The sequence below is a fragment of the Xiphophorus hellerii genome, chromosome 7, assembly GCF_003331165.1.
Source record: "Xiphophorus hellerii strain 12219 chromosome 7, Xiphophorus_hellerii-4.1, whole genome shotgun sequence".
NCBI lineage: Eukaryota > Metazoa > Chordata > Actinopteri > Cyprinodontiformes > Poeciliidae > Xiphophorus > Xiphophorus hellerii.
Window position 1 is genome coordinate 11,242,228 of NC_045678.1, and position 13,405 is coordinate 11,255,632.

General features: G+C 39.8%; 1 protein-coding gene across 1 annotated transcript; it reads left to right on the top strand.

Annotated features, from left to right (window-relative positions):
• Positions 1 to 444: 444 nt before the first annotated feature.
• On the top strand, positions 445 to 12,269 carry slain1a (SLAIN motif family, member 1a). Its single transcript, XM_032567125.1, has 9 exons — positions 445 to 1,148; positions 3,836 to 3,972; positions 6,154 to 6,270; positions 7,328 to 7,438; positions 7,620 to 7,769; positions 8,962 to 9,291; positions 9,907 to 10,095; positions 10,190 to 10,523; positions 11,402 to 12,269. The coding sequence occupies exons 1-9, from the start codon at positions 703 to 705 to the stop codon at positions 11,475 to 11,477; spliced, it is 1,890 nt and encodes a 629-aa protein (XP_032423016.1). The 5' UTR covers positions 445 to 702; the 3' UTR covers positions 11,478 to 12,269.
• The last annotated feature ends 1,136 nt before the right edge of the window (positions 12,270 to 13,405 follow it).

Below are 13,405 nucleotides of genomic sequence, written 5' to 3' on the forward strand. Positions count from 1 at the left end.
TTTATTATGTGTTAGGATATCAGAAAAAAAATATATTTTAGTAATAATACAACAGAAGGAAAGTTTGATAGTTAAGTTGTGCATCATGACACGTCATTAGGTATCAATGGAGATCTATTTAAGAAACAGTGTAGCTGCACACCGGTCAGTAAAAATGCCAATTTTCTGTGTAAATTTGTTCTTCTGCATTTCAGACACGACTGTCCGAACAAAAGAATAAGTCAGAAAAATTACTCTGTCTTCACAAATGTACTGCTAGTTAAAACAAATTTAATATGTTCTAATTGTAATATGGTGCTGCAGTTTGTCACTGTATGGGTTAAACGCAAAGACTGGGTTCCTATTTAATATCAAATTTTAGATCAAAAAGTAAAAAGCTACAAAAAAACAAAAAACAAAAACACCTGCCAGTAAACAAAGATATTGCACATATCTTTGCTTTTAAATGTCTTCAGAGTGGCTATAATAAACACCTCCTCGGTGGTGGTGTGATGGGAATTTAACTCGAAGCTGCTGACCAATGAGATGCAGGCTGCTGCACAGCCTGCATCTCAAAGAGACCAGCAGCAGCAGCAGCATCAGTGTGAGGCTGTCTGTGAGTAGTAGCTTTAAGGGGGGAATCTGGACACCCTCTCTGAATCGAAAGAGACCCTCTGCCAGCAGGCCGTGCTTTCCGCTCCTCTCAAATGTGCTTGTTAGCAAATGGAAGCAGAGGTGCTGAACCCCCAGAGGATGGCGGACGTCAACGGCAACACTAAAATCGCCAACGCGGAGCTGGAGGTGCTGAAGCTCCAGGAGCTGGTCCGAAAATTGGAGAAGCAGAATGAACAATTGCGGAGCAGAGCGAACGCTGTAAACAATTGCTCCGTCGGCCCTCATCTCCAGACCTCGTTGTCGTGTCTGCACGGGGCCACGGCGTGTCTGAGTGACAGTTTCTCCTGTAAATATGACGCTTCGAGTCCGACTCGCCCGTGTTTCTCGGCGCCACGGGCGCCGGCGGAGGAGCCGTTCGCGTATTTTCAGCCGAGCTCCGCGTCTCCTGGTGCCGCCGTGGAGGACAGCAGCGCCGCCGGTGCCTCAACCGTGTTGGACGAGGTCGATGTTTTGGACCTGAACGCCGTGCTCCCCATCGGAGAGCCCGATAGCTGGTAACCACTCTGTTTTATGTCAGACAGCTTACTGTAGACACATCTTTGCATAAATTCATATGGAAAACTCTCTCACTTGTGTTTCACAGACGTTAATAGGCAAGACATGTTTATTTTTATTTTTTCCCCCTCATATACAAGGTAATGATTTACAAAAAAGAGAAAGGAACAAAGGGAAAGAAAATTACATTAAAAATATTAGAAGAATAATAAGACAGTCTGAGAATAGAGCTTTGAGGAACCCCACATATGATCTTTGTGTACTCAAGATTAAAACTTATGAGGGACACAACAATTGTTGCATTGTGACCAAAACACAATAAGCTAGAGGTTTATTTTTTGGTTAATATTTTCTTTTTGATTATTGTCTGGGCTAGCCCGTGGCACAAGTGAACAAAGCTTTTGTTTTGAGACGTATATCAAAACGACTTACTTGTAATTGCGTTTTTTTAAGAGTAAGCTGACCATAAAATCCATTTTGACGCTTGCTAAAGAGCAAACTATGAACATAATCAATTTACATTTATTTCAGATTGAAAAGAAGTTGCAAACATGTTACTTTAAATCATCCAAGGGGAGATCATAATAGTCTGATGGTCATACCTGAGATGCACCAATCAGTTGGCCAAATCAGACAATCTTCATCAGTGATCGGCAGGTTGAATACTGGAAAAGTAGATGGGTTTTTATCTCCTTCTGGCCTTTAAATGCGCCAAGCGTAATAAATCTCATCGTGTTCAGTCTTTAAATTAATCAACCAAGCCCTTGTACGTTGATGCACGTTTTTGAGTTGAATAAAAATCAGACAATGTCAGGGTCATACTTTGATGCACAAGTGGGGACAGTCTTGCCATCCCTAGATTTTTAGGTGGACTCAAAGCTTGTGCCGTTATCAAAAATCCCACAACAGCTTTGAAGTCTTCTATGTGTTGCAATCCCTAGAAACACTGGCAAAGAAAACTGAAAAGTAACATTGGCCAGGAACAGTCGGATTACTGCATCTCTAGTTATGTCAGCAACTATTATTTAAAGCTACAATTAGTGTTTGTTTTGTAGACAAACAAGGGATATTAATTGACACATTTGGTCTTAAGCTGCTGTAAAGATTTGTAAATTAAAAAAAACAAACAATTTCTTTGCTGCTACCAAGATCTTAAACATTTCATACCAAAATCTTATTTATATGATGTGACTGATCACATTCTCCAAGACCCTTGAATTGAAAGAATTCATTGTTCGTCCACAACTTGACTAACACAAAAGTGCAAAGGATCGAGCTTGCAGAATTTCTAAGACATGATAGCAGTGCTGTGGTGACTGGTGGGTTATTGGCAGAAAATGGCCCCAAAATCGATTTCTTCCTCTTTGTGCCTCCTTTGATAATGGTGTTTACTCTTCTCATGGATTACACGTAGAAACGCTGGAAAAACAGTGTTTTTATTTTCACGAGGAGCTACAGTAAAAATAAACCTGAATCTTAGGATGCAGGGTGCAGCACATGTTCTGGGATGAATTTAGAAACAATGACCCCCTTCAGTCTATGATCAAACAGCTCGGCTTTGTGTGTGGTGTTCAGCCCCAGGCTGAGCTAGTGCGGAGCGCCAGAGCTGCTGACTTGGGTTGCTCTCAAACTGACATGCTGACTACTGAAGCAGCTTTATGTATCTGATGTGATGATGTGGAAAATGTAGCACACAGCTGATTGCAGCACTGATGGGGTACGGCGCTCATCTCCTGCCCTATCTTTTTTCCGTCTAGCATGACAAGCTGACCTTAAAATCACTCTAACACTCTGGCCTAGTTGTTGAATTTAAGGTCGCTCCTGTCTTATTTATGTTCTCCAACTTTGGAGAGTCCGGGAATAGATCCTTGCTAGATTTATTTTAGCGCTCTGTCGAGAAGGAGTAGCAGAGCTAACAGAGAAGCAACTTTTATAATTTTAGATGTGTTTTCTTGTTTTCTTGAGATTGTTACATTTCTGTAATTTCTCCATATATTTATCTATAACAGTTTTGGTCGGAGGTTTGTATACCTTCATCGTTGATGTGATTCCCATATTAATGTTGGACTTTCCATCATTTGCGTAACTGCTATTTTTGTGGATGGATTATTAACTCCGATTATTACGACGTCAAGCCTCAAATACATACAACTCCACTATTATCTGGTCAAATGTCCCATTTTATACTCATTATTATCTTCTGTAACCATCGATTTCTGATGTAGCTCTGGCTGGATTTTTAACCAATCCTCTTCTCAGAGTCGGCAGACCTCAGTAAACTTGGTTGATTTAATGTGATATATGAACTGTAAAGCATGGTTCATCAATTTTCCAGTGACAAGAGGCATGTGACTTTTTATCTCTTTAATATTACTGATCATTGCAAAACCCATTTTTAATGTGTTTGGGTCACTGCCCAGTTGGTTCAAGCACACAGATGCTGATTTGAGCTGAATTTGAAGAATATGTACATAGATATCCTTTTTGATTGTTGCACCAAACAGAACAAAACTCAGAACACCCTCTGACATTTGGTAAAAATACATAAAGCACTCACTATGTTCGGTTTTGAACTACTGGTAGTGAAAGATTTCTCTGTAAAAGACTAAGTACCGCAGCAAGTGAGATCATTTAAAGGTTGTCTGTAAAGGCTGCAGAACATGACTGAAGTGCTTCTGTGTCTCAGGCTGTATGTGAATCCCAGAGCCAAGCCACCTAGTGAAAGCATGCTCAGCCCTCTCCAGTGGTGCAGGCAGGTCCTGGACCACCCTGGGCCGGAGGTGGAGCTGGCCAAGATGACGCTCTGTCACAGACTGGACCAAGGTACAGTGTGCTTATCCTTCAGACAAACATAATTAATCTACAATCACATTTTATATATGTACATGATAGGAGATTTGAACTTCCTATTGCGCAGATTACAGTGCAACTTGGAAAATAATAAAGAAACAGAAAGTAAAATAGTGTATGGAAAACCATCGGTGGCTCCTGTCTCTGCCTCTTCCATTTTTTAACAGCATTCAAATCAAAATTTCTGATATTTCTGAGCAAGATTCCTTTTGCATATTAAAAATAAAAATGCCTTGTGTGCTGGGTAGATGTGAAAGAAACAGTCCTGGTAAGATATTTTAGAAACCTGGCTTTGTTAATTACTGTGCAATGTTTATTCCTGAACTTGTTCCTTCAAGTTCTCTCAGGTTTGAATTCATAAACCTGAGAGAAATACATTGTTGTTTGTTTGTATTGCTAATTCTAGCTAGTGCCCATGAATTAGCAAATTGCACTGTTTTCTTCTGCTTGCAACTAAAATGAACTCAAATCGGGTGTGATGAAACATCTAACTGATCAGAGTTCTAACTTTAAACAAATGAAGCGCAAGATAAAAACATTATCCAGCAGGTTCTCTAGTATCAATAGGTAATTATGCATTCTATTTGAACTTCAAAGTTGCATTTTTCAACTCTTATGATGGCAAAAGTTAAAATTGAACATCTCCAGAAGTCAGAAATTTAATTTGGATAGTCGGAGGTTCCAAATTAAATTTGTTTATCATCAGCTTTTCTTACTAATGGTAAGCTTAGCCTGGACACTGAGCACATCAGTTAGTAAATCCCACTATTTTTCCTACTTGCAGCTATAGAGTGCGCTCATTTTCCACAGCCAGCAAATCTGTCATTTATGTGCTAATGTAAGTCACATAAACAATTTACAATAGACCAAATCTGATTTCTGCCCATCTAGAAACAGATGGACAACCTCTTACCACTAAGGCCACAATCCAGTTTAAAATATGTTATCAATATCTGGGACAAGGGATTATTAAAATTACCAAAAAAAAAGATATTATCAGATCAATTTATATAGCTTATATGTATATAAATGCAATAACTGGTACATATGTGTGCCAATAAATAACATTTGCTGCTGGACTAGACCCTTAGCTGTAATGCGTGGGGATGTTGTTACCATAGAAACACCGGTTACATTAAATGCACATTTGAAGCAGATTTCACAGTTTCAACAGCCTGCTTCAGAGAGTCTTATGCGGTGAAAGCTCATACAAGATGTTCATGTATGTGGTTTTGTCTACAAAATATTTCCCCGTGATTAAATATTCTCACACTGTGGTCTTGGGTCCACCCTGTGACTCGGTAATGAGCATCGATGTGGACGTTTCAAGGACGCGTTCTTTCTCTCAAGTTGGCTCTCCTCCTCGGGGTCCTGAATACACCCTTGTGTCTTGAACAAACCAGAAGCAGTTTTGTAACTTGCTGTGAATGCCGGTTTTATTCTGTAATGGTTGCGCCTAATTGTGTAAGGAATGCAAAACACTCCACTTCGTCAGGAGAGCACCTCTCAGACTGCTAATCAGCGAGGATGGACCCGGCGTTTTACACATTGGACAGGTCAGACAATGAAGACCAATTTACTCAACATTTGAGGGTAAAAACAAAAATATTACCGTCTGCAAAGGTTAAGGGTTTGCTCATGCTCTGCTAAATTTCAATCGACCTTAATTGGAGGTATTTAAGTTAGGCGTTCAGCTAAGATATTAGGTCATATTTGACGAAAATTAGCAATATTAAAAAAAAATGTAATGAAATGAAAAGCATTGCAGTTTTGCGACTTAAAAGATTTGAGACAAAATAGATGTAACCTTAGATTCTGAAGCAGTCCATGGATATAATTTCATTTTTGGATTGTGATGTAGCCTAAATGCACAATCCCTGCTTAACCTAAGACCCATCTCCAAAAAAAAAAAAAAAAAATCTGTGCTTTAGTATAGCTCAATAAGCTGCTATTGGAGGCTAAACCCTGTCTTACCATCTTTGCTTTTCCTGATCCAATCATTTAAAATATCAATTCTGATCTGTAAGAGGCAGATTAACATGGGCCTGAGTGTGTCAAACTGTATTAATCAATGTGCTGTGTGCGAGTGCGTAACATAGGGGGAGGGCAGTCCGTCTAACATGTCCTTCACTGCATGTAATCTTGTTTCTGTAGCAAAGCGGTGGCGAGGAGTGTCCTCTGTCCGTCCATACAGCTGCATAGAGGGACTGTCCACCCTCAGCTGTCCCGTCCTGCCTTACGCTAAACCTGCTGCACTAACGGAGACCCCAGGTAACACAAAGCTGTGCACGTCACCGCTGCTAACCACAGGAGTCACTCCAGGATGATTCCATCAGAATTTTGATTCCGTTAAACCAGACTGAAGCATCCGACTGAGGCAAAATGCTTTACGGAACCAATAAAGTCAATCCATCCTGATCGTTATGATTGGATATCTATCAGATTTTTTGGTGTGGTTTTACTAGTGTTATATTTGCATTAAGTTTATCATTACATAAAGGCAGGTTTTCTGATGTTCCTGACACTGCTGTGCTCATCTCCAAATAAAATATGAGAGCCAAATAGTACTTGAACATTTTTGCAGGGATTATGGGATACGGAGAAGAATGATCAATAGGTTGTTGTGTCTTGTGCGATTATTCATAGCCCTTCAGTTTTTAGCACCACAAGCCTCAGTGTGTCCTATTGGGATTTTATTAAATCGATCAACACCAAGAAGGACGTGATTGAAATGTGGAGGGAAACTGATATATGGTTTTAAAACTTTTATACAAATAAATACTTTGTAGAACTGCATTTCACCGCAGTAATACCTGGAGTCTGAATATCTCTGAACATCTGTGAACTTTCAAATCTTGCCGCAGATTAAAAATGAACACTTTGACTGGGTCGTTCCAAACCAATGAAGGTGCTTTGAGCTAAATCTTTACATTTATCTTGGTCTAACACACAAAAGTCCATTGGGTATAAATAGTTTTGTTCTTGCACTTTGATTATTTACAGTCCACTAGACTCTGTGCGTAATGATCAGACGTAACCTTCTTCAGTTTCAAATTCATATTCTAATCCAAACTAATCTGAAAGTTGTGCCAAAAGCAGTTGTTGCTTCCGTTATTGACATAACCCAGATTCTCGAATAACCTGCTTCGTGCTGCTTGGAATCAGATTACATCGAATTCCAGAGAAGAGATTATATAGTCAGACCCAGACGATGTTTGGAGATGACCAGTCTCATGTTCAACTGGAGAAAAACTCAATCCAGCATAATTTAAGGTAGAAATATCAGTAAAGCAAGGCTTAAATATTGTCTGTTTCATTTCCTTTGAAGCCTCAGTGCCATCGTCAGTCCAGCCCGTTGTCCAGCCGGCTCCCCCTCCCAGGGCCAGCTGCAGCCTCAACGACAGAGCGCCCACCTTCCTGTCAAACTCATCTCTCCACAGTAAGACCTCACTGACCTCATGAGTGACTGTTAGTCACTCATCTCCTTTAATGGGAGTGAATCAATTAGGGATGATTGCATGCACACACATGCAAGTATTATCTGTCCACGGAGCGTCTTTAATGGGTGTTATAAAAAAAACAAAAACTTTTGAGAATGAGTGTCGCCTTCATCGTTTTAGATGTCGGTCGCCGCCACGCAGCCATCACACCCCAGTCTTCACTGGACAGTGACATAGGTGTGTCAGAGCTGGAGGAGGACTCCATCTCCATGAGCTACAAACTGCAGGACATGACAGACGTGGAGGTCATGGCACGACTCCAAGAGGAGAGTGAGTCACCTATAAACTGAAAATATTTATTTATTTATTTTTTAATTATTTACTCTTTATTTAGCTAAAGTAACTCACATAAATTTAAAGGATCTTTTTAAAGAAATTCCTGAGCAAGGCACACAGCAGTACAGGTTAAGACAGGACGAGTTACAACAGTCTAAATATTTTCATACGCACAAATATAAATACATATCCATAATCAGCGTTTTCATCAACATCAGGAATACATCTACATCTTTCTTCTACTAGTAGAAAGCTCAAACACTTGCTAGTGGAGTTAAATTCAATTGGCAAACCTTAAGAAGTGGTGACTGTTGGCAGATTGACAACATTTGAATTTGAGAACAACTTGAGTGTTTTCTCTGAGTTTCCAGCAAACATAAACTGACAAATAGTTTTATTGCATACATTGTAGAGTACAAATCTGCAGCTTTTACTTTAGTTTTTGACCCATAACTCTCCTGTGTATCGGTAATAGCCATGATGAGCAGAACTGACCCAAAGACCAGACCCGGAGGGACAACAAACAGGAACTTATCTAACCGTCCAAAAAAACAAAAAAAACCCTTAAGGGCCGATATATGGATGTCATGTGTGTGTGAATGATTATCTTGTTGTGAAAGATTACATAAATAAATACTTTCCATCATGTGAGAAATCTGTAGAAAAACTAATATTAAGCTTTCAAATTTGTGAACAAAAACTTTTTTTAAAATTGCAGGAATTAATCGGTGGTTCAAAAACTAACTACCAAATAATAACGACACAACATACAGTAAATTGTAATGTGAGTCAGCCAAATTGTAGCAATTTTTTTTTTGCCCATTTGACCAAAGCATTCAATAATTTTATTGAAATGAAAGATGGATTTACTCCAAGGATTTTTAAGTACCTTGTGGACGGTGCTGTATCTCCGCTCATTCTGTCTGTGGCCCACAATGAAAATGCTGATCCGTGGTTGTATGGAGGGACTGAGAGGGGGTATGTGACCTCTGAAACGTTGACTTTGAGTAGCCAGCTCATTAATTATGCAGACCATTTCAGAAATATGCCCTATATCAGTCTGGCTTACTTATACAGCGACTAAATAATAGATGAGTGGCGCCTCTATTCGAAATATATCATATACACCATACAGTTCAGGCTCGTATTTTTATCAGGATAAAAGTATCGATCCCCTCTCCTCTAGGCCTTCGCCAGGACTACGCCTCTACCTCAGCCACAGCCGGCCGTCGCAGCTCCAGTTTCTCCTTGCACTCCCTGAGGCGCTGTGAGTTGGACCTGGAGGAGGAGGACGAGGAGGACGAAGGCTACGACCAGCTGCCGCCTCCCCAGCCTCGACTCTTTCGCACGGGCTCTATGCAGCGGGGCAGCATGTCCCACTCTCACACTTTCTCCAGCTTCAGAGACTGCAGGCGCACCTCGGCCGGCCCGCAGTTTTCACTCAGCGGACTCTCTCAGCTGTCCGGACCCTCCAGCCTGATCGCAGACACACACGCAGCCTACAGGAGCGGCACAGGTGAGTGTTTTCTGTTTGAAAAATTCAAAGCTGAGTTTGGACTTTTGCACGCAACACCTATTTTTTTTTTTTTTAAAGGTTTTTAATGCAGTAGTTCAATACTGCAAGATCTGAGCACAACTGTTATTACTTATTTAATTAATCTACAATTTAAAACGAAGGGATGATATGCTGATATAAACAAAAGTTCTGAATGAAAAAGAGTAGTTGGAAGAAAAGCATCTACCTAAAGCCCTAACCCTTCTCTCAAAGGTCAATTCATTATACCGTAAAAACTAAGCATCAGTCAACTATAGAGATACACCTTTAAGCACAATATATATATATAAAAAGTAATAATAATGAAAAAAGATATCTTTTCTACTGAGTGAATATGCCACATTTTACCTTGATAGGGTATTGTATATTATTTTCTTAAAATCTACTCTCTTTGGGTTTTTTTGCCAGATTGCTCCACAGATTTGTTCCATAAACAGAAATACAATGTTCCATTTGTTGAGTTATAGTTTTGTTGCTGTTGTTTGTTTTTTTGTAAATTTCACATCTTCTCAAATTATAAGTGCTATTTCCTTTAAAAAATCTTTTTTGCTAACGTGCGCTAACGTTGTTGAATAGACAAGCTACGGAGAAGCATGCCCAACCTGATCCGAGCTCCCAGCATGCCCAGTGTTCCCAGTATTCCGTGCCTGGCCTCCCCTGTCAACCCACCCTCCAATGGCCCCTCCTCTTTACCACCAATGGCCTCCCTCCGGAGCAGCCAGAGCTTTGACTCGTCCAGTGGGCTCCTTCGACTCCAGTCCTCCAGTAAGACCCTTGTGTCTACCGATAAATCAGCCACACGGGGCTCGGTTCTTTCATAATTCAAGCCTGTCTTGTGTGTTTCCCACTGTGTTTTTAGTCCCTTCCCCGGGCCAGCTCACCCAGCGAGTCCAGAGCATTGGAAACTTCTCCAGCACTCCACGACAGCAGCTGAAAGCCACAGCCTATGTCAGTCCCACGGTGCAGCAGGGTCCCACCTCCACCTCCCTGTCCACCTCCGCCAGTTTGAGCTGCATCCTGAGCAGCACGGCACTTCCTCAGCCCCTGAAAGCCAGCGGAAGTTTGCTGCCGCACGCCCTGAAGACCGGCATCAACCAGTCGGCCGCCCCGCGCAGCTCGCTTCCTCGTCCGGCTTCCTTAGTGGGGGCGAGCGGACTTCCACGTGCGAGTAAAATCATGCAGCCCACGCGCAGGTATGGTTTTTTTTTTATTCATCTTTTTGTGTTGTTGTTAGGTCAGTAATTTTTCTTTTTGTTTCATTCTCAGATGCAAACTTACTCGGGAAGTGTTGCGTTTTTTTCTTCTTTTTTTAATGTAAAACTTGAAAACAAAAATAAAACTGGGTGTCCTAATCATTAAACTAAATTTATGTGGTAGGTACTCATAAATTTTGATCAGTTATCTTTTTCAAAGGATCGTATCAAGTTAATTATGGTGAAGCAAATCCCTCAATTTTTAATTTTTTAACATTTTTGTATTGTAAAGGTTACTGACCTCTGTTCTGGTACAATTATGGCTTGGTGTGGTCCTATAGTACAAGTGGCACTTCAGGATGCTTTGTTCTGTAAGATATAAAAGCATAAAGCATTGTGTGATTGATGTGCACAGTCTTCATGTCTGTTACTGAACTTTACTGCTTAAGTGTGCTGCAATTAAACACAAGTCAAACTTTAAACCAAACAAATCCAGCTAGTGACGCAGAAAGCAAAGCAAAGAGAGGAAAAGAGGGAAACAAAGCGAAACGATGTGAATAGCATTTCTAATAGCTACAGATCAAAAGTGATAACTGAGCATCAACGTAGTTGCAGTAATTATCTCATGCCAGTAGGGGGCGATGCTGGCTCGGGTCTATATACTGCGTGCCCATGCTTCTACATATCTTGTCCTGCATCCCAGAACCTTAATTCACTGTTTTGAATGAAGCCTGATAGCACTAGCAGGGAGTCACCACTTGTTCCCTCTGTGTTCTACAAGTTTCATAATCTTCTTGTCAGTGTATTTGATTTGGTTAATCGTTTATTTATTACGTGTTTATCAGATGCTCAGTAGACTTGCTTCCTTCTTCCCACAGTTTGCTCGCTCCTCCAAAGAGCCTGGCTGCTCTGAGCGCCCTGAGGGACGGCAGCTGGAAAGACGGCTGCTACTGAACCCAAACGGACTGAACTGAGGTGAAGTCTGAGGGCTGCACAGGGCTACTCTGCATGGGAGCAAAGTGCTGTTCTAAAAATGATGCTGCCAAGACCTCCCAGAGAAAGTGACTGTTAACGTGAACACAAAGACTGAGAAAAGTGTGGATCCAGCAGGCTGGATCTAAACTACCTGCTTAAACACTGATGACACAATGATAACAACAGGCAATACTCTGATAATAAGACGCTAAATGTGAAAGAAGAAATTCTCTTTTATGTTGATTTTTTTCTTTTTTGAATTTTCTTTGTTGATGATTATTACTTTTATTCGTTAGAATGGAAATTTCTCTCAAGCCTAACGCTTCCGTACATGCTTTGAATGCTTTCAATGGTTTTCTGTGGTTGATTTTCCGAGTAATGTTATTTTATTTTTCATTCCGTGGTAAGATATAGAAGAAGACTCTCAAACTGGAATGAAGTTACTTCCTGTTAAACAGTGTTGTGTTTCTTGATAGTTCTGTTTTATGGCTGGACCTTACAGCACTTTAGATGGGAATTATGATTCACCTGTAAAAGTAAATCATCTGTTTTTTTTTTTTTTTTTGATCAAATATGATATTATGATATAATTTGTGTCGGAGCACACATTTCATATTGAGGCTACTTTCTTTCATTTTCTGTAATTACATGAAATCTTTACAGTTGTTTCATAAATTTAATTGTTGCAGTAATATTGCACATGCTTTTTATGGATCACAAGGGAAAAAAAGAGGGGCTTAATTTTTAAAATGAATAAATCATTTCAAAGCATGTTTGTCCGCTCTTTCTCTCACCCGATGTGGTAAGGAACAAAATGGATTCAGAATCTGTTAAAGCTCAAGTTGAGCAGCAAGTTTCTGTTTTGTTTCCATGTGTAAAGAGATGTCACTACATCTGTTTTACAACGTCTAGATCAGTGCTGTTTACCCAAAACTGTTTTTCCTAACAGGGAAAGAGATACTCTAGCATTTTTAATTCTTAGGGCACAAGACATAGTAAAAACTGACAAGAGATGAAGTAAGATTTAACAGTAAAGCAGCAAAGAACATGGATCTACTCCCACTAAATATTTCAGTAAAATTGTATTAAGAAAGAAAAACAATGACAGCAACACCTTGAAGAAACATACCTTTCAAACACATTTTATCTAAGATTTAGATATTTGTTTGTTTTTACACAGATTTGAGAAGCCAAGAGAATTACTGAATTTATGGCATATCACTTGGGTGCTTTGGTTTTCATTTGTGTTTGTGTTTTGAGTTCCATATTTAGTCTTCCCATATTCAGTTCATTTCTTTGTGTTAGTTACTCACGTTGCCTTAGTTTGCCTGTTTGTTCTCTTCCACAGCTGTTCCTAATTCCCTTATTTATTCACTTGTGTTCAGTGTCATTCTCCACTCTCACCTCAGTATATAAGCTCTTCGTTTTTTTGTTGTTATTTGTTTGTTCTTCCTATTGCTCTGTCCACTTTCCATGTTCTGTCAGCCTTGTTCCAGTTCTGTAAGTTTATCATTAAGTCCTTCGCTGTGTTCATTCCTAGTTCATGTCTGCATTTTGGTCCTATTCACAATCACAAGCTACAAAATATGACAATAATCTTTCTATTCTATTTTTCTGTCCTTTTTTCAATCAAAATTACATAGGATGCATAAAACATCTTGTGTTGAAATCAGATTCTGAGCAAATTGTTGATTCAAAACAAATATTTGTTTTGATACAAAAAAAAATGATTTGGCGGATTTTAAATAACTTTACATTAAACCCAATTATTGATATATTTATTTTTTAGCCTAATGCTATGGGATACATTTTATAATAAATGCAGAAAAGGAATGTTGAACTTTTTATATGGGCTGTAAAAGTGAGGCAGAGCATTGAACCGGACAGATGTTTGCTGCAGCGAAGAC

Excerpts from the sequence above, each read along its gene's own strand:
- slain1a (XM_032567125.1), top strand. The coding sequence starts at position 703 with ATGGAAGCAGAGGTGCTGAACCCCCAGAGGATGGCGGACGTCAACGGC. Across the intron at positions 6,271-7,327 it reads TGCACTAACGGAGACCCCAG|CCTCAGTGCCATCGTCAGTC; the intron begins GTAACACAAAGC and ends TTTCCTTTGAAG. Across the intron at positions 7,770-8,961 it reads GGCACGACTCCAAGAGGAGA|GCCTTCGCCAGGACTACGCC; the intron begins GTGAGTCACCTA and ends CCTCTCCTCTAG.